At 47.6% G+C, this 23019-nt stretch overlaps 1 protein-coding gene across 5 annotated transcripts in view; it reads left to right on the top strand.

Moving 5' to 3' along the window:
• The window catches only part of PTK2 (protein tyrosine kinase 2), a 257109-nt gene that overhangs the window by 50396 nt on the left and 183694 nt on the right, over positions 1 to 23019 (top strand). For 3 of the 5 annotated variants that reach the window (XM_047074237.1, XM_047074238.1, XM_047074242.1), the window contains exon 3: positions 10731 to 11048. The exons of the other annotated variants lie outside the window; for them this stretch is intronic. In XM_047074237.1, the coding sequence (XP_046930193.1) occupies positions 10949 to 11048 (100 nt within the window). In that variant the 5' untranslated portion in view covers positions 10731 to 10948. The remainder of the gene's footprint in view (positions 1 to 10730; positions 11049 to 23019) is intronic. 5 annotated transcript variants of the gene reach the window in all.

Below are 23019 nucleotides of genomic sequence, written 5' to 3'. Positions count from 1 at the left end.
TTTGAGGCGCTGCTGCTGTTAGGCTCTTTGCACAGAGTCAGAAGGAAAGAATTCTGATTTCCGCCACATCGTAGTAGGCGTGGCCATCTGTAATCAAAGACTGATGTTGCTAACAGATTTTTAGGGCCTGCCTCCTGTATTTAAATTCAGGCATTTATAAATCGAGGAGTTTGCTGGCCCAGAGTAAAACATTCGCTGTAACCGTTGCAAGTCAGGCAGATAAGGCTTTGACAGTTGAGTTACTGTGGTTCTGGTCCTTGAAGAAGAAGCGTTAAATACCCTTTTTGTTCTCACAAGAGAACTTTTAAAATCGAGTGATTGTATTTAACATGCTCTGGGTAGAAATGTTTCTAGTTTCATAAACCCCTTAGGTGATAAGGGCCGGGTGTGGGGCTGTGGGCGTAGGTGTGTAGGGTTGTGTCGGTGGCAAGAACGGGACTCAAAGGGCATCAGTGGGGCCGATGAAAACCTCAGGCATCAAGATAAGTAAAGGTTTAATGCAGTGTTTTAAAAAGATAAACATAGGGGCGCCTGGGTGGCGCAGTCGGTTAAGCGTCCGACTTCAGCCAGGTCACGATCTCGCGGTCCGGGAGTTCGAGCCCCGCGTCAGGCTCTGGGCTGATGGCTCAGAGCCTGGAGCCTGTTTCCGATTCTGTGTCTCCCTCTCTCTCTGCCCCTCCCTCGTTCATGCTCTGTCTCTCTCTGTCCCAAAAATAAATAAAAAAAAAAATAAAAAAAAAAGATAAACATTAACGCAAAAGATCCATGAGGGACAAGATGCCAAAATTTTAAAAATAGGATCAGTATTCCTCATTTCTCCTTTTGCCCCATGTGCTAATAATGTACAGCACTGTTACTTATTCTGTATTTCAATTTAGAGTTTAATTTGCTCTTAGTTCTCAAGGTAAAAACAGACAATTGATGTTTTTACCTTTTAAATGTAAGCACTTGAAGTTCTAAATGCTCTTGTAAATACTCTTAACTGCGTTCTTAAGATTTTGATGTTGTCTTTTTATTATCACTCTGTTCTGAACATTTTCTGATTTTCTTCCTTCCTTCCTTCCTTCCTTCCTTCCTTCCTTCCTTCCTTCCTTCCTTCCTTCCTTCCTTCTGTATTTGACCCATGTGTGATTTAGAAAGGATTACTTTCTTGGGAAATATTGAGGACCTCACTAGAGATTTTTTCTTTAAAATAGTTTCTATGTTCACTTGTTATTTTGAACAGAAATACACATGGCACAAAATTCAAATGGGTAGGCAGGAAATCCTAAATCTCTGCCTCTTTGACGCGATTTTCCTTCTGCTGAATCCTCTGGAAGAGTCAGTCTTTCTAATTTGCAAACGTCTCTAGGTGGGTCTGTGATACATGAGGAAGCAAACGTGTGCATACGTCTTTTTCCTTTACAATGGAATAACCACAGCCGACATATTCTTCTGTATCTTTTTTATTATTTGAAGTCCATGTCTTTAAAATCTTTGCATCTTAAGACTGTGCGTATTGCGCTACTCTTTTTATGCCGTGTGGACTCTTTTCATTAATGGGTGTTTCCAGTGTCAGTGAAACATTTTCAGCAAATACCTTTTTCAAACTGTATTTACTCATTTCTGTCACCATGCAGGCTCTTCCTAGTTTTTCAGTATTGCACACAAACTTACGAATCATTTAAGCCTCAACTGCCTTAAACCTTAAAGGGGATTATTGGAGGTTCCTCAGGCCGAGTGCTTGCCTTCTCTTGGGCTGTGACCTCTGTCCCGATCATTTTGGGGTCCCTAGTGCTTAATTCACTGAATCAACACGGGAGATGCAGAAGAGTGTCCTAGCAGTGATGCACTTTCATTACTGTTTCTGTTTGTAATACTTAATTCTCCTGACAGTTGTGGGAAGTAGGTGCTGCTTTTTAACTTAACTGATGAGAAAACCACATTCTAGAGAGAAGTTGTTTAAAAGGTGCCCAAAGTCATATATGTGCTATGGGACCAGGTTGGGATTCAGGGAGTACTTGACATAAGCCGAAGGGACAGCGGTGGGCTTGCAGGTTGAGGCCGGTAGAAAGCGGAAACGACCCGGGCCTCGGAGTCGCATGTGGCTCTGACTTTACAGAGTCTGATCTCACCCCAAGACCTTTACCTCTTTCAGCCTCAGCTCTCTCTTGAAAATGGTCTTACTAACCTTACAGATAAAACTGCGGGTTATTCCATTAGCAGAGTTGGGTTTATTTGGGAAGAGCAGGGAACTGCAAACCCAGGCAGGCAAGCTGGGGTAGGACTGTGGGCAGAAGGGAGGTGAGGACTGTTCTTTTGTAGGGGAAGGCGGGGAGGTTGGGAGGGAGGAGGTGCCGCTCTGCAGCAGGGATGGCGTCCACCTGCGAGGTGCCTCTCTCCTGGCCAGACCTGCCATCGGGGAGGGGTCATCGGGGGTGAGAGCAGCCCGTGCTGGCCTCCCAGCTCCGTTCCAAGTGACCTTTCCTTTTAGTAATCTTCCCTTCCCAGTGGGTGTTGGTAATTATCTCAGAGTCGATTATGGGGTTAACTCATTACGGGGGGCACGCGAAGCTCCCTTGTTATTGGATTAATATCATGTCCTCCCTCAAGGACTGGTGATCGTCTCTCCCTTCTCCTGCCTCTTGGGCTTTGGGCATGTTCCTGCCATCTCAGGGCTTTTCCCCTCACCCGCAAAGGTGGACGTAATCCTATTCGCCACTTTGTTGTAAACACACGACACTCCTTTAAAGCGGTTTTCGGGGCGCCTGGGTGGCGCAGTCGGTTAAGCGTCCGACTTCAGCCAGGTCACGATCTCGCGGTCCGTGAGTTCGAGCCCCGCGTCAGGCTCTGGGCTGATGGCTCAGAGCCTGGAGCCTGTTTCCGATTCTGTGTCTCCCTCTCTTTCTGCCCCTCCCCTGTTCATGCTCTGTCTCTCTGTCCCAAAAATAAATAAACGTTGAAAAAAAAAATTTAAAGCGGTTTTCACACTCTGATAAACTTTTTTATACTGATCACATCTTACCATCTTCACCATTTTTAACTGTACACTTCCGTACTGTTACAAGCGTTCACGTTGTGGGGACACGGATCTCCAGAACTTTCCATCTCGCACATCTGAAACTCTGTCCCCTTAGTCTTCTGAGGCGCTGGCACCGTGGCTCACACCGTTCCGTGTCCCCACCAGTGGCGCCCAGGGCGGCTGCTTCTTCACATCCTGGCCAACACATGTTGTTTCCTGTTTCCCAGCGTTTAGAAATAGTAGTCCTCCGAATAGGTGTGAAGGTGGTTTTAACTTTTTTTAATTGTAAAAATTTCAGGGAGCATTGGAAAAATGACTATAAATTTCTTGCTGAATCGGAATAATGTCTGTTGATATCGATGTGACAAAAGCAAAAGCATGGAGGAGGGCCGTTGACCAAGGAATCCACCAGCCACTAGGTAGCCGTGTTCGGGAAGAGAAGCCGCCTTCGTCCCGGCTCCACTTAGAATACGGCTGGGGGAGGGCTGGGGGGAGGAGGCTGGGGGAGGGCTGGGGGGAGGAGCGGACCGTCCCGTAGATTCTGCCACCGCTGCTTCCTGACGACCAGGGTGTAGGTGTCGGAAGAGGTTCACGCTCACCGCCAGGGGGCCTTTCTTTCTGCACAGCCCCATCTCCCATGGGCGGCCCCGCAGGGGGTCTCAGCTGCAGACTGCCTTTTTTTTTTTTTTTTTTAAGTTTATTTATTTTGAAGGAAAGAGACAGAGTATGAGCTGGGGAGGGAAAGAGAGAGAGCAAATCCTAAGCAGACTCTGCATTGTCAGCGTGGAGCCGATGCAGGGCTTGAACTCACAAACCGTGAGAACACGACCTGAGCCGAAACTGAGTCGCACGCTTAACTGACTGAGCCACCCAAGGCGCCCCGCCCCTCAGCTGCATGCTTGAAACGGGGCACTTTGCTGTCCACTCGGTTAGGTGACTGATCACCCTCTGGGTAAATCGGATTTACAGGGTAAAAAACATACGGTGGTGACATGATTGAGTTGGCCGTGTGTAGGCATGTTCAGTAAAAGCTTCAAGGTTCATTTGGAGGGCGTTAACGTTAAAATAAATAACTACTTGATTATCCTTTGATATTTGTTACTTGGCCAATATAAGCAAAAACCCCCACTGTGTTTTATAATGTAGATCATTAGGTTGATCATTTTGGTGAGTTGCTTGTCCTGTTCTGTGTTAGCTGGCCTCCACTAGCATATTTGGAAAACTAAAGTGGCATTTTCTTACAGATTTCAGGAGCCTTTTTTTTCTCTGTTTTTCTTTTAACCTTGATGACAAAGGAGTGCTTGGGTGACTCAGTTGGTTCAGTGTCTGATTTCGGCTCAGGTCATGTTCCCAGGGATTGAGCCCCAAGTCAGGCTCTGTGCTGAGCATAGAGCCAGCTTGGGATTCATTCATTCATATTCTCTCTCTCTCTCTCTCTCTCTCTCTCTTTCTCTCTGCCACTCTCCCATGCTCTCCTGTGTGTGTGCTCTCCCTCTCTCTCTCTCTCTCTCTCAAAATAAATAAATAAACTTACAAAAAAACCCACTTGATGACGAGTAACCTCCCGACAGTTCTAAACCTAGAATTTGCTTTCATCTCCTTAAGAAATGGCCATTAGTGTCTGGGAAGATATTCTAGTTCACTATTGTCTGAATTTGTAGTAAATTTAGAATGTTCTACCTCATGAGGAATGGCAGTTGTCCTCCCATTTCATAGATCTTCAGTCGCCTAATTCATTGTGATGTTATTTCCTGGTGATTTTGATGTCTGTCTCGGGTAACAGCTACGCGTCCAGCATGTACCATGATGGCGTTTATCTGCAATCGGGGCGGGATTGCTGACTCCGGGGGACTGTCACAGGAGCCGTGGAATTTGGTGAATTGGAGTGTGGCCTAGGGATGAGAGCAGTTTGTATCTCATATTCTTTCTGTGGGCACATTTCTTCTCTTTCTCTCTTTGTCCCTGTGGCCCTCACAGTCGTTCATTCATCCTTTGTGGGCCTAGCGGGGCCTGTTTTCCTGAGTCTCTGGAAACCTTTGCAGCCTCCGGAGGTGTGAGTGTGCATGCTGGCAGGCGTCCGAGTGCGGGTAGGTGTGTACACAGACCGGTGGGCTGTGATGTCAGGTCATGTCACTTGATGTCTCTGTTCCTCAGTTTGTTTACATGTCACATGTGGCTTGTTAACATCTTCTGTCTCACTGGTTGTTGCAATTATTAATTGAAACAAATAGGTGAAGTTCCGCAACAGAGGAGTGAGGAGCACAGACTGGATGGAGCCTGACTGCCTGAGTGTGATTTCCAGCCTTGCTACTGAGGAGTTCTGTGACCTTGAACAAGTTACTTACCTCTGTGTACCTCGGTTTTGTCATCTGTTAAATGGGGGTGATAGAACCTCTCTCCTGAAGTTGGTTATTAATAACTGGGGCAGTAGTTTAAAAGTGTTTAGAATGGGATTTGGCACAGGGTAAGCATTAACTTGGGCTCCCCATTATGCCGTTCTCATTATATAATATTTTTGTTGCTGGTATTGCTATTGTGCTATTTTGTGACTAGCACACAGTCACTGCTCAGGTGATAGGTGTTGTCATTGTCCTTGTTTTACAGATGAACAAACTGAAGTTTCAGACAGTGAAATGAGTCTTCCTTTGTCTCACGGATGGAACTGGGGCTTCTTTGTGTCTCCCAGTTGCAAATTCAGTGCCTCCCTCAGCGTCCCCAGAGTTCTTCAGAGGAGCAGAAGGGAGGAGGTATAGTAATTGTTAGAAAGTTTGCAAGGACAGCGAGTGACACCATCGCCTTTTGGACTATGTTATATTTTGAGACCTTTTTACCTATTTATCTTCAGACCATGACTATATCCTTCCTTAGGACTAAATTTGTTTAGTCCATATCAAGTCTTAATTTTTGTTGATAGATTAAAATTATTTCTGTTTTGTGGTGGAGACAGTGAGGCACAATGACAGAGAAGTTTTAATTCTGTGAGTCTTAATAGAATTAAGTTTAGGATAGGATACCCAACTTTCAAGAGTTAGGGTGTGTTGTAATGATCAGCTTCTAATTGGAGGTACTCTGTTATAATAGTAACTGTGACAGTAAATCTGTAACTCTTGATAATGCAAACATAGAAGAAGTAAGAGAGATTTTGAATTATGTGTGTATAATATGGATTACCGTTCTTCCACATTCCTTTTATTAGCTGACTTGAAAGTGTTTACCACGACTTTACTCTCCTAAGAAATACTGACCTGAAGTATTACATAAGGCCAGCAAATAAAACATGTAAGTACAGGAGTGTGTGAGAGTTAGACTTGGCATTTGTGTGATTTGCTTTTGGTGACATTTATAAGCAGCTTGCTTTCATTCATTCATTCATTCATTCATTCATTCAAGGGGGTTGGGCAGAGAGAGAGAGAGAGAGAGAGAGAGAGAGAGAGAAAGAGAGAGAATCCCAAGCAGGCTCCACACTGGGGTTTGAACCCATGAACTGTGAGATCATGACTTGAGCCAAAATCAAGAGCCGGACGCTTAACCGACTGAGCTACCAGGCGCCCCAAGCAGCGTCTTTCTTAATAGCTCTTTCTAGTACTTTCTCACTTAAGGTTTCTGTAGGGAAGCCATGTGGAACAGCACTGCACAGTATATGCAAGGGTTTAGAACTCCCTTCTTTGCTTCCTGATCTTGCTGTCTAATCTCACACACTATTTTCATTTTTGTTCTGCAAGTTGCAATGAAGTTCTCATAGGAGTATCGGAGTACTACAATTGTGTGACTTATTTTTTATGTGGGGTGGGGAGAGGCAGTCTGCGCGGTTTTCCTAGGTTTTATGTCAGTTTTGCTTTTGTACATTTTTTTTATATTCTTGAAGAGCAATGTATTTATATTGTTTACTTTGCTTATTCAGTGACTACTTCTCAAGCCCCTGAGCTGAGAGAGGTCTCGCAGGTAAAGCTGCGCCCGGGGTCAAGGCAGTCCGTGCCATTACTGAGCTTGGTGTCGGGTCTTGACGTGTAGAATATCTAGATATGGTTTCTGTGGACATGGCCTCTGAAAGAGAATAGCAGGTCCCTCTGCCATCTCCTCGTTACCTGTAGGTGATAGAAGGATGTGTGGGGTGTGGCCTGTGCCTCTTACCGTTTCAGTAGCAAGGCCCGGAAGACGGTATGTGTGGAACAGACAGAATTCCTTCCTGCCGTGGAGACTGGGTCGTCGTGAGGGCAGCCGGACAATAAACGTACCGTAGAATTGTGTAGAATCAGTTGTGTGATATTTGAGAAGGGGACGGGGCTGTGGGAAAGTGAAGCAGGCCGAGCGCATGGCCCAGGCGGTGTCAAGGCGGGCACATACCTGGTGTGGGCACAGGACAGCGAGGAGGTCGGGGTGTTGAAGCCCAGGAAGTGGGAGCCAAGAGACGGCGAGCCAGAGGGTGTGGGTGGGAGGGGGCCTCGCAGACCACGCTGAGTGTGCAAGCACCCGTGCCGGCAGACTCGGGCAAGTGTTGGTGAGTTTTAGCGGAGGAGGGAGATGGTGTGACGGCCGATCGGAGGGGTTTGGTACGGTCGCGGGCTGGGAGCTGAGTGTGGGGCGGAGAGCTGCGGCGGGGGCCCCGGGCGCGCAGACGCCGTTTGGATTCATTTTAAAGGCCAGGTATTGGGCTTTGCTGATGGGTTGCTTTGAGGAAGGAGACCGGAGTCCGGGATGCCTAGGGTCTGCGGCGCGAGCAAATACTAGTATCTTTCGTACAGATTTTTTTTTCTTTAATTTTTTTTTTTTCAACGTTTATTTATTTTTGGGACAGAGAGAGACAGAGCATGAACGGGGGAGGGGCAGAGAGAGAGGGAGACACAGAATCGGAAACAGGCTCCAGGCTCTGAGCCATCAGCCCAGAGCCTGACGCGGGGCTCGAACTCCCGGACCGCGAGATCGTGACCTGGCTGAAGTCGGACGCTTAACCGACTGCGCCACCCAGGCGCCCCTCTTTCGTACAGATTTTAATGAAATGTTTACCTGTCAAGTAGGACTTACCAGAGTTGCTTTTAACTGTACTGGTACTATAAAGGCTTTTTTAAAAGAAATTACAGAACTTTTTAATGACCGATGGCCTTTACGTTAGTATGTAGAATTTCCTAAATCAGAGAGCACAAAGGGACTGCTCACTTTTTTCACTTATGTTACCATTAACTGTAGGCCTTTCTCGTTCTTTCCAAGCTGTCACTGGATTGGAGATCTAAAAGCGTAACTTGTCTCTAATATTTAGCAAGAGGAACGTAGGAGGAATGCTCTCACGGTGTAGCGGGTCCTCATGTAATTTTTCAGCGCTTTGGCCTTCAGCCAGTGCCGCAGCCTCCAGACCCACACCGTCCTCTTCTGTAAACACTGGGAGTGAGCTGCTCTGTGAGTTGTGTGACGGGTGAGACCCGACGGCGTTCCGTGTGGGCGTCTCGAGCAGGACCGCTTCTCTGCGCGCCCGGGCACCTTCCTCCGTGCTCGCCCTCACCACCTGTCTGCTCTTCTCGGCGACCCCGTTACTTCCAGCTCTTTCCCCGCTGGGCTCTGTTTGCTGGCCTGGAGGGATCCTTGCTTCTTTGGTCTTGTCATCTTTTGTGCCCCCGGGACTTTGCTCCCCAGCAGGTACTGCTTGGATATTGAGACGAGATACACATTAGCTTGCTTGGTGGGCGGAGAGAAAGCTGCCAGGCTCTGGTTACCGTGCCGTCAGAGACTCAGCTTCTCCTCTCCTTCGCTGCCCACACTCGACTTTCTTTGTCCTCGAGAGCTCCCAGGTCTGTCCTCTTGTCTGCTCCTCTGCGCTGTGCAGGCTCCAGCTGCCACCACCTGCACCGACCCCTCTCTTTTCCATGTGGCTGGTGCTGTGGGGTCTCTTCAGTCTGGCTCAGAAACCCCTTCTGGGCGTGTGTGTGTGTGTGTGTGTGTGTGTGTGAGAGAGAGAGAGAGAGAGACAGAGAGACAGAGAGAGAGACAGAGAGAGAGAGAGAGAGAGAGACAGACAGACAGAGACAGACAGAGAGAGAGAGGACGAGGAAAGACCCCTGGCTTCTTGGGTGACAGGTGGGCCCAGTGAAGCTGTGTCTCTCCATAGCTGTAGGGCTCCATGTTTGCTCATCTTTAAAGGATGTGACAGCCCTGATTTTGCTTGGGAGTTGTGAAAATGGGGTGTGATTGGTATTTGGTGTGTAGGATATCTTTGGCAGCTAGTAAAGGTAGCTTTTATTTTTTAACTTTTGAGTCATAAGTTGCAAGAGAGACTCAGTTTGCTTGAGTTGTTGGTACAGTCTGTTACTTGATGGTTGAGATTAAACCCCTGGCCGCTCTCGGGGTCTGAGCCAGCTACCAGACGTGCTCCTGGCTGTGCTTAGATCCTTTCTATGAAGACAGCAGGCCTTTAATGTCCCGAGCTGTCCTCAGTGATCTGTGTGCTTGTTTCTTCCGTTCTTTTCCTAGCTTGCTTGCCTGTGTTTTTCTGAAACCCCTTGTCTTCCCAGTGTTGCCTGGGGTCAGAGTTCACTCTGGTGAGTGATCTGTTTTCACTGGGGCATCCGAGAGGTCATTTGAGCTCTGAATGCTATTAGGAGGCGGAGGGTAAGGCCTGGAGACAAAGCCATCCTCAAGAGGAGTGTGTTAGGAATGCAGCTAGCTGTCCTGGGACATCCCTGGACACAGGCCTCTTGTTCTCCTGAGCCTTTTTCAGCTCTTGTTTTCACAAGTTAGTGAATTTGTAAAGCCTCGGTCCTGTTCACAGTTAAGCAGAAGACTCGATTTTGTCCTAGTTTATGGGATTTACTAGTGACAGAATTACCCTTGTGCTAGGAGAGCTAGCCCGTGTAGCGCCTGAGTGTGTGTTACGGGTGCTCAGACCAGACAACAAAGCCTCCAGGAGCCCAGTTACATATTGTCTTACTGCTAAAGCGGAATGTGTTTAAGGAGCTGAATTTGAGAGACGACCGGACTGTCTCCCAGTTTGAATGGAAATAGCGTAAGTAGTTTGCATTTTTTAAGAAAAGTTACTAGTACAGATTGTTATTTTTCTGTCCTCTTTCTCCAGTATGGGTTTAGTACTCACTTACATTTTGAAATTAAGAAAAGAAATCAGATCATGCCTCTTGGATTCCTCAGTATTCCCTCAGCTAATTTTAAAAGAATCTATTAACTTCAAATTCTGGTTTTCATGTGTTTTCTAAATACAGTTTTGTAAATTTGCTAACTTACTGTGAAAGTGTCAATCAGAAAAAAGACTTTTCTTAGAAATATCTGGGTTCCTCTAGACAATATGCTTTACAGGCTTGCTTTTAATGTTGAACAAGATTTTTCCCCCTGGTATTATTCTTTTTTCATCAAGATAAGTATCTTAAGTCTTAAGGTCAGAATTAGGCTGGTAAAATGCCAAAGGCATGACTTTGAAAACAGAAATAGTTGGAGGAGCCATCTACAGACATGATCTGGGTCACTCACACTTGATTCGCAGCTTCCTCAATTTTAGAATCGCCTGTTGGTTTTGTGAGCAGAAGTCTGCCAGATGAATTGAACAGAAGGGTGGGATTAGCATATTAATCGGGCCCTGGCTGCCGGCCGCCCTTTCCTCCTCCCTCTGCCCCTCCCTCCCTCTCTCCTTCCCTGAATGAATCTCGGAACACAGGCCCGAGGTGGGGTCACATTACTAGCCGGTTTCATTCTGCTCAGGAGCTTAATCTGGCCAGGATGGTCTGTGTTTCAGATTGCGGAAGCGGGAGAAGATTCTGTAACTGAGAGGCATTCTTCAAGCTGCTGGAAAATATTACAGAAGGAACACCTCCCAAATGTTGCCTCAAGCTCTGAGAAAAGGAGCACCCGGGGGAAACTTAGTGTGGCTGTGGATCGAAGCGAACCCTGTGGGAGCGATGAACGGGGACTTGGTGCGCGGACGCCTGGCCTGATCTTGAGAGGCCTGAGTTTATGTTGGTGGAACTGGCGGGCCGAGAGGCCCTGAGACCAGCAGGTGCCGTCTGTATGGAGAAGAGCGGCTGTGGTCCATTTCCAATGTGTTGGGCTAAAGGTATACGTAACTTAAAAATCTGTTTGGTTTAAATTTAATTCAGATTCATGCTTTTGCACTAAAAAGGTGGATGAGAGGTTTTCAGAATTTATTTCAAATAGATTTACAATTAAATTTAAGGAGAAATGGAAATTGATGTGGTATAAGTTTGCAGCTCTTGCCATAAGACCAGCTAGATAGTTTTAAAAATAGTAAATAAAAATATTTTTGTGGAAGTGCATTTTCAGTAAGTTATCTTTTTGGTGCTTGTCCTGTTTCTCTTATAGTTGCATGTTTTATTTTGTGTGTGTGTGTGTAAGTTTTTACTTATTCATTTAAGTGATCTCTACACCCAACATGGGGCTTGAGCTCAGGACCCCGGGATCAAGAGCCATAGGCTCTTCCAACCGAGCCCGCCCGGTGCCCCTATTTTGTGTTTTAATTAAGACACCCATGTCCGTTCTATGATGTGGAAGTTTTTAAAGAGTAAAGAGACTGATTTTAACATAAATAGGACTGGAGGAAAAAAGAGAGACATGGTTTTTCTTATTTCAAAAATTGGTTATCTTTACTCACTGTAAAGATTGTGTATTTGGAACTCCATATTATCATAAGGTGGGCTTATCACTAAGGGTCAGTAATACTGTGAGTTAACATTTTCCAGTTTAATGTTGTTAAGGTTTTTATTTGTATAAAAATAAAAATATAAAAGCATCTTCATTGTAAACATTCAAGACAGTATTTGGAAGCATGTCGAGAAGTTAAAAATGCCAGGTAATCCATGTATGAATAAGACCAAAACATTCTGCTGCTTCTCTTAACATACTAGTGACTATTAACCCTGGGAGATGAAGTCCTGAACAAGGAATTTAAGAAAAATATTTATTATTATTTTAAAGAATATATTCAAGTATCATGTTCATGTCCTCAGGAAAGACTTTTAAAAGGAAGAAACCTGGGCTGGGAAGGGACCTGCAGACTGATTCAATTTAGTGTTTAGCTTAAAACTTTCAGCGTCACCAGGATGTTGATGTGCTAATGCCAGACCATAGCTTTGCTGTTAGATTGCTTTTCATTTACCGCGTTGTCAGCACCATCCGAAATTCTTATCTAGCCTTCTTAACATTTTTCTTCCCTTTTTTTCTCTTCTCTTCTCTTCTCTTCTCTTCTCTTCTCTTCTCTTCTCTTCTCTTCTCTTCTCTTCTCTTTTTTCTTTTCCTTTTCCTTTTCCTTTTCCTTTTCCTTTTCCTTTTCTTTCAAAGGTTTTATTCTTAGGTAATCTCTACACCCAGCGTGGGGCTCAAACTCGCAACCCTGAGATCCAGCCAGGCGTGACTTTTAAACATTTCTAAAATGTGATATTAGGACTCTTTTAATGTGATGCTCTCTGAACAAAGCACCTGCCACCAATTATTGCCAAATTAGGTATTTCGAGTAAAGATTTTGCTGAGTTAACTTCAAACTTTGAATTTTAAAGGGTGTTGGGTATGGGAACTTTCTAAAAGCTATGGTTTCCACCTCAGGATTACATAGTATAATTGAGCATGACCAGTGACCAGTGCACAGAAGTAGAGAGTTCTATACTGTACTTGTAGAAGGTTTTGGTCTTTCTCGGACTTGCTGGGACCCGTATGCACAATGCCACGTCCATGGTGTGCCAGCCCGTGGTTAGCACCGAGCCTTAGCAATAAATCTCTGATTTCAGTAGTCTAGGCTAAATTAAAGTCTGTGAATCCAGTACCAATGGGACATTCAATAATTGGCGACTTGGTTTTTAAGAAATTCAAAGCGACTTTAGAAATATGAACTTGGGAAGAGAAAAAAGACTGGGTGGTCTTTTTTTTTTCTTTTTTTGGCCCATCTCATCCCAAAGCAATTGATGGAGGCATCTTACTTTCCCATTACATTTGCTGACGGGCAGAGCAGAATAGAGGCGTCTGTAACTGAAGTAGCATTCTGATAGAGGTCACGGTTGGGTAGGAGAGCAGAACCACAGGTGTGGAAGGGGGGGAGAGGGAGGGATGGCATCAGAGTCCGAATCAGTCTGTTTATAGGGTTGAAGCAGGCCATCACCTCTGAGGAATGGTTTTCCTTCTGGATCGTTCAGGAGGAAGTTTCTGATGACACTAAGGAGCTTGTCACCCTGTCCCCTTCTCAGGGCTGAGCTCACGGCCTCCCCCAGGAGCACACCGTGTGCAGGCTTCTCTGTACACTTCTCTGGACCAGGCCAGGGAGGCAGGAAACCTTAGGTTTTATTCTGGTTAGTTTTTGCTTTGTGATAAAGACAAAGATGTTGGTGTGTAGGAATTGGCTGAATCGGTTATTTTCAAGTATAAAAGTTACTACTTTTAGATAAAGACAAAATAAAAAGCTCAAGCCCAAAGACTACAAATCTCTGTTTGCAGTCAGACATTCGAAACCTCACATTTGATTTTATCGGTCACATTAACCTCAAAAAACATCGGTGTCCCAATTTAAGAAGACACAAAATACTTAGTAGAACAGGCTAAAAATACTAGAACAGAGCTATATTTGTATAGTTTGAACTGAAACCTTGAAGGTACCCTCACGACGGTCTGTGGTTGTCTCTGTAATGTGGCTCGGTGAGGTGGCTGTGAAGAAGCCACCCGTGATCCGTCCCACAGAAGAGAATATTTGAACAGATATGAGAGGGCTTTGGTATACCACGTGTTCCACCCTGTCATGATGTCCCAGGCTTAAGGGCCGTCGGAATCCAGCGTGTCAACGTAAAGGTGCGCGTTCGCAGTGCCGTGTCGGGTTGCACGGTCACTGAATGCGGAAAGGCCCGCTGGGAAGGCTGTTGGATGCCATTAGCCTGCGTTTGATCTGCTTCATGTCTCTGGGAGACTGGGAAGGATCGAAGAGGTGTCAGGGGCTGCGGTTGTCAGGGATGAGCGTGCGTGCTGACTTTTTCCGAGCTCTTTCAGTAGCAGGTTGAGCTCGAGTATAGTAGCAATATTTCACTTGTGTGATTCTGGATCCTGTGATTGAAGTCATGCTTTTCCTGGATCAATATTTTATTTTCATTTTCTTATAATTATTAAAAAAATTTTTTTAATGTTTGTTTATTTTTGAGAGACAGAGACAGAGCATGAGTGGGGGAGGGGCAGAGAGAGAGACAGACTCCGAAGCAGGCTCCAGGCTCCGAGCTGTCAGCACAGAGCCCGACGCGGGGCTCGAACTCACAAGCCGTGAGATCGTCACCTGAGCCGAAGTCGGATGCCCAACCGACTGAGCCACCCAGGTGCCCCTGTAATAATTTTTTTAAAGTTTAGTTATTTTGAGAGAGAGACAGAACGAGTGTGCAGGAGGGGCAGAGAGAGAGGGGGAGAGAGAGAATCCCAAGCAGGCTCTGCACTGAGCACAGAGCCCGATGCGGGGCTCGATCCCACGAACCGTGAGATCACAGCCTGAGCCGAAATCAAGTCACACGCTCAACTGACCGAGCCCCCCGGCGCCCCCTGTATCAGTGTTTAGACTCCCTCTTTCCTTCCCTCCACCCGCGTGTCCAGCCACGTGGCTCTGTGTGCGGCGCGTCTTCTGTGTCTCACCTGCCGGTGGTCAGCGGCCTCTTGTGATCCTCGTCCACGTTTGTTTTCTTCATAAACTTCTGATACTTAGGAGCCCCTTAGCTGTTGCCCCTGAAATCTGTTCCTCCACCCGTCCCCGCAGTCTTCGCGGACGTGCCAGACCCCCTTGCACTTGGTGCTCCTGCCGCGGACCCAGACGCCTCTCTGACACGCCTGCCGTGTGCGGCACGCTCCTCCTCTTACCTTCGTTCTGCCTCCAGAACATGTTTTGAGCTCCTCACCCTTCCTCCCTTTCGGCGGCGTCCCCTCTGGACCGTGCGGCCCTCATCCCTCCCTGGGCTGTGGGAGCTGCTTCCTATTGGATCTTCCTGTTTCCCCACACGTTCGTCCTTCACACGGTGGCCAGAGCGAGTTTATAAAAACGAACGCCCGACGTTATCGTCCCTAAAGCTCTCTGGTGGCTTCCTACCGGATAAGCCGCAGATCCGTCATGTGGCCCGCGCGACCTCCCCTGACCTGGCTCCCCCACGACCTCCAGCTTTGGGCCCTTGGTCTCTCTTGCCCACCAGTGCTGCCGTGTCGACTTGGGAGCACCTCGCACACCCACAGCTCTTCCCTGTCAGGCCGTTGGCCCTGTGCTCGCCCCTCCATCCCCTGCCTCCCCTGCTCCTCCCGACCTCTCAGGTCTGAGCCCAAAGGACCTCTCAGCCCGGTCAGCCTAACCACCTTCTGCCTGTTGCTCCCTCCCCGAGCCTCGTCTTATGGTCTCGCACGGCACTTCCCGTGACGGATCATCACACCTGTACTGGCTTGCGCTGTGTCTTGCTTGCTAGAAAGAAACCTCGACGCAGGGATTGGGTCAGGCTTTCTTCTGCTTGTCAAGGTATTGGCACAAAGGAAGATTACCCTAATGAATGAGTAAATTCTTCATAGGCTTAGCTAATCCACGTGCCTTAAAAACAGTTCGGTGAGAGGAGTAGATTGGTGTTTGAGTTTCTTCCTGGAGCACACACGCTGCGTTCTAGTCCTCTCGACAGATGGGCCTTGGTCGGCTCCCAGGGCCTGAGAGCTTCCCTGGGGATTGTCTCCCTGGGCCTCTGCCTCTCCTCTGGGATCCTAGCCACCCGGTCTGACAGCTTGAGTTGCTAATTGACTCGTGGGGAAGACAGATTAAAAATATATGTACTATATATGATTAAACTTATGTAAATATGTAGACCTCTATACATTTACATTAAAAGGTGCTAAACGCTTTCCAGAAGAGTGACTAAGTTGTATGAGTGCCCAGCATGAGGGAACAACGTGCAGTGCCTGGCACGTAGTAGGCCCTCGGTAGGAAGGAATGCTGAGCTGAGTTCCAGTGTATTCTCTGCTCACCCTGATGCCAGTGATGTTACGGGAGACAGCGCCCTCTCCACTGGCCTCGCCCTCTGGCTCTGCCTCGGCAGACTCTGGCCATCACACTGCCTGGGCTTAGTTTTCAGACAGGACCCTGCCTGGGTGTGGCGTGGCCCCTTGTGCCTCGTGTGCTTGCACGGCTCCTTCTGCTTGGAACATTTGTTCTTTCTAAACAGGAAACTTGCAGGGCCCTGCCCTAGGGCATGGCCCTGTGTGTGTGTGTGTGTGTGTGTGTGTCTGTCTGTCTCTCACCTGAACCACCGGGCTGGGCTCTGGTGCCTGCCTTAGCTCGGCACACATAGGCGCACCTGGTGACTCATTCAGCTGTTTATTTGCTGGTCTCCCATTCCTTGGTTGGAAACTTCTTGTGGGCCGGGTTCACATCTACCTACTTTCTGAATCCATCTGGCCTGACGTATTATCAGCACTCGGTAATTGTTGAGTGAAAAAAAAACCCCTGAATTGGCCAAATGCAGGGCATTTTTCTAAAGGAGGTGCTGTTTGATGCCGGTGGGGAAGGTACTGCACGCTGTAGGAGTTCCAGGGAAGGCACTGAGAAAGAACTTGTTCGGAGTGTTTAGGGAACCCCGGGCCTTTCTCCTGGCGACAGCTGGAGGCTGCATTAAGGCTCCTGGAGAGAGGGCAGTAGGGAAGGCATGTGCCGCCACCCCGTTTCTCTGAGGGGTGCGAGCGGGGCTCTTGAACGTCTTCACCCTGCCCACCGGCTGGCGCTGTTCTCTCTTTCCCCGGGAGCCTCTGCCCGCCACCGGACTTCGCACACCTCATCTGCCTCTGTGCCTTGCTGCCCGGCCGCCGGTGCCGTCCCTCCACCTCGGGGCCCCCTGGAAGCCGCCAGGCCGTTCTAGCGTAGATCCCTTGATCATTTTCTCTCATAGTGCTCGTCTCCTGCTTGGTTTCAGCTCAGTGCTGCTGAGTGTCCGTGAGATGTGGGACGTGTTCACGTCCCCAGCACGTGGGAGCTCTAGGAGCAGGTGAGCGCAGGATGCACGGGCATCTCTGGCGCCACCTAGAGGGAAGAGGGGGAGGGCACCAGCACCTGGTGCAGGGGTGAAGAACAGCGAGCGGCCAGGCAGTGCTTGAACAGAAACCCGGGAGAGCAGCTGGCAGTGTGTTCTCCGTGCAGGGCCCACCCGTGCTTCTGACGTCCTAACCCGGAGAACACAGCCCCTCCTTGGGTATTGTCACCGTCCCCGCCCTGGCTCACAGAGCTAATACTGTGGGTGTGGTCGCTTCTTTGTCTCTGATTCTTTCACCTTCCTCGTTGTATTTGGGGAAGAGGCACCTGCTGTCCCAGCTTCCCCTTGTGGGCGCGCTCAGACCTTTCACCTTGCGGGAAGGCGCGTGCGCCAGTCGTGGCCCTGCCCCGCCTGCCCCTGCTGGGGTCATGGAGGGTCCTTTTTGACTGCCTTCCTGCCGGCACCGCTGTCCCCACCTGTCCCTGGCACCCGCTCCTGCCTGCCCTGCTCACCGGCTGCCATTCCCAGGGGCTTGCCGTCCTGCGGGGAGACGCCCCTGGAGGCACCCCTGACCTCACTCCTACCAGACCCCAGGAGCGATGAAGTCAGTCATCTGGTCTGCTTGCAGCGACAGGGGTCCACATCCCTAGAGGCACATGAGAAGGGCAATGGAGGTTTTTGTGACAATTTAAAAACTTCTGGTGTCTCAGTGGTTAGTGACACTGATTATTTTATTTTTTTAAATGTTTATTTAGGGGGCGCCTGGGTGGCTCAGTCGGTTAGGCGGCCGACTTCGGCTCAGGTCATGATCTCGCGGTCCGTGGGTTCGAGCCCCAAGTCAGGCTCTGTGCTGACAGCTCGGAGCCTGGAGCCTGTTTCAGATTCTGTGTCTCCCTCTCTCTGACCCTCCCCCGTTCATGCTCTGTCTCTCTCTGTCTCAAAAATAAAATAAAAACGTTAAAAAAAAATGTTTATTTAGTTAGAGTGCAAGCGCACAGGGCAGGGGCAGAGAGAGGGAGAGAATCCCAAGCAGGCTCTGCACTGTCAGTGCACAGCCTGATGCGGGGCTTGAACTCACAAACTGTGAGATCGTGACCTGAGCTGAAATCGAGAGTCCCACGCTTAACTGACTGAGCCACCCAGACGCCCCGACACAGATTTTTTAAAAATAGTGTTCACAGATCTTTGATTTCAGATTCACCAGTAATTGTTCACACTATTAGGAATTTATGGTAAATTCAACAGTTTTCTGTATTTTGTAATTTTATCAGTTTTCAGCTAAAGAGAAAAATGTAACTTTTTTAAAACAATTAGTAGAGTAGTTTTGTTTTGCCTGTAGGTAACGTTTGTGTAAGTTTTGCAGTGTTGTTGACTTTAGCTCACAGAACGCGGGTTTCTGCTCACGTGTCTAGTTAATCTGTTTGCATCTTTATACCTTTCTTCCTGAAAAGTTGTACAGAGTGAGTCCTGTTGTGCATTTAGGCGTTTGAGGTTGAAAACAGACCAGCGGTGGTATTTTTTCTCTGAGTAGGAGGACAAGCACACCGTCGGCCCCGTGCTGTGCCCGGACGCTCTGGTGTGCGTGCTTTCGTCCTGCCCGTGGTGCGCGGACTTCAGCGGAGCGTGCAGGCTCACACGGGGGTGCCGTGCCCGTTACGTTACAGCAGCTTCCGGAGCTGCCAGACTTGTGGTCTCTTCGGTTTGGACTGGGGCTGTGTGGAATCCGAGCATCGGTTTGGGAGAACCGGCCTGTGCACGGCGCTGTGACTTCTGGTAGACCTGTCTGGCTAGCTAGGCGTGCCGGCTCTCTTGGTCTCACGCAGTAGATCTTTGCGTGGGGACTCCATGCTTTTTTGATGCTATTGTAAAGGACAGTTTTTGGCTTTTAGGTTTAATTGTCCAGTTCTTGGCTTAGTATGTAGAAGTAGATTATCTTGTTAGTTTATCTTGTGCCTTTACTATAAATTCACTTATTAGTTCTTGTGGTTTATCTGAGCGAGTAGAACATCCAAAGAAGTCTATAGTCATGTAATCTGAAAACAAACCCTTTTTCTCTCCAGTCTTTATGTCTTTTATTTCTCTGTCTTGCCCTGTTGCCATGGCTGGCACCTTCACTACAGTGTCCTTGTCATGTTCTGTTAAGTAGGATTTAGTTCTAGTTTGTCTTGTTTTTGTAGATACCCTCTTTCGAATAAAATTTTCCTTTTAGCCCCTGGTTTTCTGAGAGTTGCTTTTTCTTTTTCCTTTCTTCTTTTTTAATCATGAGAGGGTGTTGAATCTTGTCAGGTGCTTTTTCTGTCTTTATTAATCATAGAAACTTTCTGTTTTTTAAAATAATGGATGAATTACGTTTTGATTGTTGAATCAACCTTGCATTCCTGAGGTAAATCCCACTTGATCACAATGTATTATCCGGTTTATATATTGTTAGATTTGATGTGCGATATGTTGCTTAGGAGATCTGTGTCTTTTGTATAGGGAGGTATCAATCTGTAATTTTTTCTCCTTTTGTGACACTTTGATATCAAGTAGTGTCGTCCTAGTGAAACAAGTTGGGAGCTGTCCCCTTGATATTTCCACCTACGCGACCAGCGTATGTAAAGTTAGGAGACACTGGTCTCTAGTGGCAGTGCTGGAAGTCACAGTCCCATACGATGGGGAGCTACTGGTGAAAGTGTGTTCTGTTCTTTGTGAGTTGTGGTCCCAACACGTGTGTGTGCGCGTGTGCGTGCGTGTGTGCGCATGGTTATATAGAAAGCCTAGAAAGCCACGGAACTGTTCACTCCGGATTGCTGCGTCTCACATGTTGGGCTTCAGAGTCCAGAACGAGCAGAATCGGGCTGTGAACACACCTCCCACACGTGGCAGTTCTGGAAACCTGGTATTGTTCTGTACGGAGAGGGAGGGTCCTGCACATGAACACAGTACCTTAAACCAGGCTGCTGACACCTTACAGCCCAGGAAGAAGACTCTATGTAAATAAAATACAAGACGTAGGACTTCAAATGCTTAAAATACTGTTTTTTGATTACCAGACAGTATGGTTAACAGTTGTTTGTAGGTGGAAAACGTGCGCTCTGTTCCCTAATATTACATGTATAATGAAGCAGTACTGAGTTAAAGGAATTAGTTAGAAAAAAATGCAGATCAAAACATATCAAAAAAGACAACAGTTTCCTACAGCCAAGTGGAGAGGAGAGTTGAGGCCTGAACACTGAGGAAGGAGGCTGGGAGTGCTGGAGCAGAGGGTTTGGTGATGAAGGGCAGTGCGTGTGGAGTCGCAGTGGAGAAGTCCCGCGTGGGCACGGTCCTTTTGTGTGGCTCTGCCTCCAGGAAGGTCTGGTGGCGTTCCCTCGGTGGCTGATGCTTCAGGTGGAAACATTTCAAACTGGAGCTTTGTTCACACCCCCATTGCTTATGTTCTTTTTGGTTTTTTAATGTTTACTTTTATTGTTGAGAGAGAGAGAGAGGGAGGGAGGGAGGGAGGGAGGATGAGTGAGGGAGGGGCAGAGAGAGGTAGAGAGAGAATCCCAAGCAGGCTCCGCGTTGTCAGCACAGAGCCCAAGGTGGGCCTTGATCCCACGAACCGTGAGATGACCTGAGCCGAAATCAAGAGTGAAATGCTTAACTACCTGAGGCCCCTGGTGCCCCTCTGTTGCTTATATTCTAAATGTCTGTGTGGTATGGTGTGTAAGAAGTGTCAGGGCTCATGGAGGAGAGACCTCTGTCGTGGTCTCTTCCACAGATAGGGTTCCTCTGAACAGCTTCCGCACAGCAAAGGACGCCATCAACCAAACAAAAGGGCAACCTGTAGAATGGGAGAACATACTTGCAAATCATATTTCTGATAAAGGGCTAATATTGAAAATCTGTAAACAACTCGTACAACTCAATACCAAAAGAAAAAAAAATCTCGTTAAAAGAAGGGCAGAGGATCTGAGTAGACATTTTCCCAAAGAAGACATCCAGATGGCCCACAGGCACATGAAAATGTGCTCACCGTCACTCATCGTCAGGGAAATGCTAGTCAAACCACAGTGAGCTATCACCTCACAGCTCCTGTCAGTCTGACTGTTCTCAAAAAGACAGGAAATAACAAGTGTTACTGAGGACATGGAGGAAAGGGAGCCCTCATGTACTGTCGGTGGGAATGTGAATGGTACAGCCGCTGTGGAAAACAGTGTAGCAGTGCCTCAGAAAATGAAAAGTAGAATCAACCATACGATCCAGCAATTTCACCACTAGATATTTATCCAAAGAAAGCAAGAACACTCATTTGAAAAGATACATGTATACTATAGCATTATTTCCAATAGCCAAGATGTGGAAACAACCTAAGTGTCCATTAATTAACGAATTGATGGACAAGATGTGTGTGTGTATGTGTCTGTGTAATATACACACCCATGTACATACGTACATTGGAATATTATTTGGCCACAAAAATGAAATCTTTCCGTTTGCAGCAACGTGAATGGATCCTGAGGGTATTATGCTATGTGAAGGAGTTCAGAGAAAGACAGATACTGTATGATCTCACTTATGTGTGGAACCTAAAAAACAAACAAATGGACAAGACAAAACTAGGTCAAAGAGCAGGATGGTGGTTGCTAGAGGGGAGGGGGTAGGGGGCGGGGGAAGGGGCTCAGGAGTCACAGTATTCCAGTTATAAGTAAGTTGTGGGGATGTCATGTACAGCATTGTTACTCTAGTTCATAATAACATGGTACTGAACACCTGCAAGTTGCCAAGAGAGTAAATCCTGAAAGTTCTCATCACAGGAAAAAAATTGTTTTATAACTTGGGGTGGTGACGGTTGGTGACTAGACTTAGCGTGGCAATCATTTCCGTAGTGTGCACAAATATCGGATCATTACATTGTGCTCCCAACACTGCTATGTTATGTGCCAATTATATTTCAATAAAAAAATAAACAAAGACAGGCTTTGCTTTCAAAATGTGAAGCCCAAACACAGAGAGGGAGAAAAGTTTTGAGCAACAAAGATGAAACAACAAGCAGAAGGAAAGAACAAGATAAAACATTTAAATCTCAGTAGAGGATCTCCAGAGAGCTAAGGGAAGATACTGTATTCATGACAGATCAGCAGAATTCTTTTTTTTTTTGAGACAGAGATTGACAGTGCGAGTGGGACAGGAGCAGAGAGAGAGGGAGATTCCCAAGCAGGCTCTGTGCTGACAGCACGGAGCCCGATGTGAGGCTTGAACTCTCCAACCGTGAGATCGTGACCTGAGCCGAAACCAGGAGTCAGACGTTTACCTGACTGAGCCACCCAGACTCCTCCAGAATTCTTTTTATTAAAAAAATTTTTCTTTTAATGTTTATCTTTATTTTTGAGACCGAGGGAGACAGAGCATGAGCGGGAGAGAGGCAGAGAGAGAGGGAGACACAGAATCCGAAGCAGGCTCCAGGCTCCGAGCTGTCAGCACAGAGCCCGATGCGGGTCTCAAACTCGTCAATTGCAAGATCATGACCTGAGCCGAAGTTGGACGCTCAACCAACTGAGCCGCCCAGGCGCCCCCAGAATTCTTTTTAAAAGTACAGTCAAGGACGCCTGGGTGGCGCAGTCGGTTAAGCGTCCGACTTCAACTCAGGTCACGAGTGAATGAGGCCATGAAGCAGCGAGCCCGTGGAAAAGCATGCGGTAGCGATCACCAGTCCGGCTGGCCCTTCGCCGATGACGGCGGGGTGTGGTAACAACACGGTGGGCCGGTACCGTGCTGCCACCCTGCTGTATGTCGCCGTGAGGGAGTGAGGCCCGATAGCGACAGGGTTTTCACGTGAAGTTGCACACCCAGCAGACCCAGCAGCAGCAGGGTTTGGTGAGCAAGTTCACGGTCTCGAGGTAGACTGGCTTTGAGTCTTTGCACTGGGCCTTGTGGCTTTGGGCAGGTCACGTGTCTCTGTCCCCCATCTGGAAAGTGGGGACAAATAAGGTGAAAGTGAGGATTAAATTATTTCATTTTTAAGTGCTTAGAACAGTCCTGGCGCGGTAAGTGCTGCATAAATAATTACTTAACTCAACTCTGGAAGCGCCGCCCCTCCCT

The sequence above is a fragment of the Lynx rufus genome, unplaced genomic scaffold, assembly GCF_022079265.1.
Source record: "Lynx rufus isolate CCGP_SWC_20201006 ecotype Redwood Valley unplaced genomic scaffold, mLynRuf1.p SCAF_12, whole genome shotgun sequence".
Lineage (NCBI taxonomy): Eukaryota > Metazoa > Chordata > Mammalia > Carnivora > Felidae > Lynx > Lynx rufus.
This window is presented reverse-complemented; position numbering and strand designations above follow the sequence as displayed.